This window comes from Olea europaea, chromosome 10 (genome assembly GCF_002742605.1).
Source record: "Olea europaea var. sylvestris chromosome 10, O_europaea_v1, whole genome shotgun sequence".
In the NCBI taxonomy this organism is placed as follows: Eukaryota; Viridiplantae; Streptophyta; class Magnoliopsida; order Lamiales; family Oleaceae; genus Olea; species Olea europaea.
The window spans coordinates 9,316,444-9,320,753 of record NC_036246.1 but is presented as its reverse complement, the minus strand read 5'-3'; the positions used below and the strand labels follow the sequence as shown (position 1 = coordinate 9,320,753).

At 33.1% G+C, this 4,310-nt stretch overlaps 1 protein-coding gene across 1 annotated transcript; it reads right to left on the bottom strand.

Moving 5' to 3' along the window:
* Positions 1–1,392: 1,392 nt before the first annotated feature.
* LOC111401168 (putative clathrin assembly protein At4g40080) lies at positions 1,393–2,659 on the bottom strand. The gene has a single exon (XM_023028779.1). It carries the CDS (start codon positions 2,528–2,530, stop codon positions 1,490–1,492), a length of 1,041 nt encoding a protein of 346 aa, XP_022884547.1. The 5' UTR covers positions 2,531–2,659; the 3' UTR covers positions 1,393–1,489.
* Positions 2,660–4,310: the final 1,651 nt, after the last annotated feature.

Sequence of the window (4,310 nt, the reverse complement as noted above, 5' to 3'; positions counted from 1 at the left end):
ATTTGGTGGCATCATTAATGCAATTTAAAACAATTTAAGCTACCAAATTTAAAGGTAGTAGAGACTGCATTGAACTTAACGTAACAGTTATATGCATATCGTCAACTTTGTCACTCCTTTCCTTCGGGGTAATTTATTCAAATTCACTGCCACATTTTCCTGCTGCCACCTACATCATTTTTATTACAATTATTTAGTTGGATGATGTTGAATTTATTACAATGGTTGGCGGACCATCTCTCCCGTTATCAATCCTTACATAAATTTTTAAACTTATTTTCTGTCAGCTGTTGTCCAAAAAAAAAAAAAAAATTTTAAATTAAATTAAATAAATACCAATTACATGGTAAATTATGTCAGTATGATTTTGAAAAATATGTTTAGTTTAATTAAATTATTAAAGCTTTTGAAACCACGAGCAATTTTTTCTTCTCAAATTTTCTTTTCCTTTCTAGAGTTAAAAAATTATTATGTATGATTGAAATTATTATTATTATTTTAATTTAAAGCATTTGGCTAACTTTTTACTAATTACAGCCCTCTTTTAATACCTAATTTCCTCAAATAAGAAATAAGAAAAATTAATTAAACAAACTACCTCAAATCTTATAAACCGAATTGCTGAACCCAGCCAAAATCTGCCACTACTACTCTCAATCCTATTACTTTTCATCCAATAAACGATATTTCATAATTAAGAATATGTAATATTTATAATAGAGAATATGGCACACAATAACAAATGAAGCACTTGAAAGCAGATTGATTCCCAGTAATATAGTCTAATATAAATGTAGAGTTCTTATTTTATCCTCTTTAAAATTGAACAAATTAAGGTGACACACTTGATTTTTGGTCAACTGTCAAATTTTTGGTTGGACATTGTTAGAGATCATTTCACGTATATTTATTGAAATGTTTTAGACATGACAGCTACTATTTAAACATTTGGGACTTCCGCTGCTAATTTTTCTGAAAAAAAAAATAAAATAAAATTCTAAATCTTATATTGAATCGTGCTACAAGTACAAATTTTTTTTGATAGATAAACCTTATAGATAACATTTAGCGCGAAATCATTGAAAGATGGGAAAAAAGAAGAAAAATAGTTCATTTACATTTTGTCACGTCAGCGCCGACACAAGTTCTGTTTATTTTTTTTCTATAATTATGGCTTTAATGATTTTTTTATAAGTATCTTTTTAAAGATTATGCCAAACATGTACGACAGCATGAAATGCAATACGTTTTGATATTATGAGTTGAAAATGACTTCTGTGTACAAATATGTTTGGTGCATTCATCATCTAACTTCCCATTTAAAAGTCTATGATTTGCTCATTATTTATAAATCGCTTAATTAATTATGACACATTTGACAAAAAATACTTCGATAAAAAGAGTAGGTACCTGCTGGTACTTGATTGGATTAAAATTTGACTTTAAAGAGTTCTTCTGTTGACGTACAACTATCACCATACGTAACAAATTAATTTGTTTGGACCAAGAATGAAAATCTACCTGATTGGAATTGCACTGAGTCACCAGAATTTACAACTCGCTGTTCAAGGCGAGCCGACTCACTTGCCTTTCCTCTTCCAAAATCCAGCAATTCACTCTCCTTGTACATCTTTGACATCTCAACCCTTCCATATAATTCCTCAATCAAACCCCATAATGTCTCGACTGAAGTCGTTCTTGGGGAAAATAACGCCAACAATTTTTCTTTACAATCTTGTAATTTCTTCAAAGCACGTACTAACTCCGTTAAGTCGCAGGAACTCAGACAACTCAACCTCTCCCTCAACTCGTCTATTCTTACTAAAATTTCATGAACGGCTGATAAATAGTCATTAGACAGTAATCCCATGATCTCGTTTAACAGCATGTTATGTTCAAGTAGGAGAAAATTTGGTACTTCGCACATTTCCTCAACCAGTCCAACCAAACAATCGACGTCTTTGATCAAATCAGCGTTCAAGAAAAACGGAATTCTCTGTTCTTGATTCTCTTTAACTGTGCTGGAAGAAGATGAGCAAATCAAATAGCCTAAAACCCTAGAACTGGAAAGTAGGGTTTCCAGGTAACGCGCGTACCACCTGACCCATACAGAGAGGGCCCACATGGTGGCGGTGGCACCATCGCGAAAAGCCGATAGTTTTAGGTAATTAAACCCGCCTGAGACTGGAAAAATTGAAAGCTGATCTTGGAGAATGAAGGGGCCATGCTTGATGATGTAATGAATGGTCACAAGGCACTTTAACGCAACAATACAGTTTCTGGTTCGGTGTAGGCGGTCCATGAGGGTTGCAATGATGGCGGAGGCTGTGGCCCGCGAGCTGTCTCCGAGGAGGAGGAGGGTGGAAAGCTGGCCGTCATTTGGTGGAGCCGGAGGAGAGTGGGTGGTGACTCGGAGGACCGCCAAGCGGAGAGAGAGAGTGGTTGATTTCGGAACTAAGACAGCTTTGAATAGTGATGCCTTGTCTTTGATGAATCCTATAAGATCTCTGATTGTAAGTATTCTTCCCATGGAACGAGACAGAAAATGAAGATGATAATTTCTTGTGATGGAACGTAGGATTTCTTGATTATTGATTTTTTTAATTCTTATTCTCTTTTCAATTGTAAATTGTAACTGTTTGAAACCCCTTTCAAACTCTAGTCTCTTTCATTAAAGGATAAGTAGCGACATTATTCAAAAGTAGCCATTAATCTATTTGGTGCTCGTTTGGATTGCATTTTAAGTTACTTAAATTAAAAGGATTAAACTACTTATACACACAAAGTGTACAATTTGATTGAGACCTCCCGATGTGTCAAAAATTTGACAGTTGATTGAAAAATATGTTGTTAAGATCGATATATCAAAATCTATAGAACCACATAGATGTAAATTAATGTGTTAATTAACCTTTATGTACATATAGCACAATTTAAATTATAATTTATAAAATTGAGAAATCAATAAGTAGGTGGTAGAGTGTGAAATTTATAGTTTAACTTTGACCATTAAATTATAAAGCAATTCAAACAAGTTAGGTTGACTCAAACCTTAAACATGAATTAACCGTATATATTTGAAAAGTAAAGCAATGGAGTTACTGTTTCTTCTTCTAATCTTCCCCAATTATTTTTAGGATTATTTTTTTTTTCTCTATGTAGATATTTTGTAGTAGTATGATAACAATAATAATGAGCAAACTTTATGAAATTGAGAATTTTGTAAATTTCAGCACTTCCATTTCCTGATATTGACTATTGAGGATGCAAACAACAGAACTTGATGACAGTTACCAAGGAAGAAGAAACGTATATGTGAATAAAGTCGCATTGTTGGAACATTACTCAAGTGATTTTCTAAAGTCGCACTTTTAAGCATAATACTTGAATTGATTACACGTTGCTTCTTCCTCCTTGATGGTGCAGTTTTAAAGCATTAGTAGTTGCCACTTTAATCTTCACTTTGATCTTAAATTCTAATGCCCTTGTTCATCAGTGATTCCAAGCTTGTCTTTTAAGAACAGAAATCTTGAGCGACCAGGAGATTTTTTTGTCAAGAGATCAGCAGAAGAGGACACTTACCAGATTTTTAGCTTATTTACAAGTAGCTTATCCCAGCCAATGCACTTGCACTAAGGTTGTGCACCATAACTAGAAAAGGCGTAACCTGTCCAAGAGCATTGAAGATATGATAGCTCTCAGTTTCGAGTCATTATTCATAGTTGTACTACCAAAATTCTTCTAAAGTAAAAATCAATGATCAAGACCAGTCTTGTGATTGTCGGGGCCCAAAGCGAGTCCATAAATTAGGCCTCTAAAATCAATGTAAATGCAAAATTCAATGATGTATTATGCAACCTATTATTAACTTAAAACTTAACATTAAAACAACAAATTTAACATTCAACACATTTACATTGTTGCTTTTAAAGCACTTGTCAATATCCCCTGCTTGACTTTGAGTTAATGCAATTTTATTTCGTTTTCTTTTTATCTATTGAGCACCAAAATTATATTTAGGAGGTATGGTTTATAAGTCTATATCTAATGTTCAATAATTAACCTAAAAGACAATTACAAAATATCTCAATCATCTCACAATTAGAGTTTTCAATATAATAACTACGTGTGCCGATCCAATTGTTGATCCTACAATAACCAATCATATTGGCCGACAAGGCTTCAAATATTTCATATATATTCAATAACAAGTTAAGACAAACCATTGCTTACATGAGAAGTAAAATTTCGACGAAAATTATGGAATCACACCATTGAGAACCCTATCGTCACAACTCACAAGTTTGAAA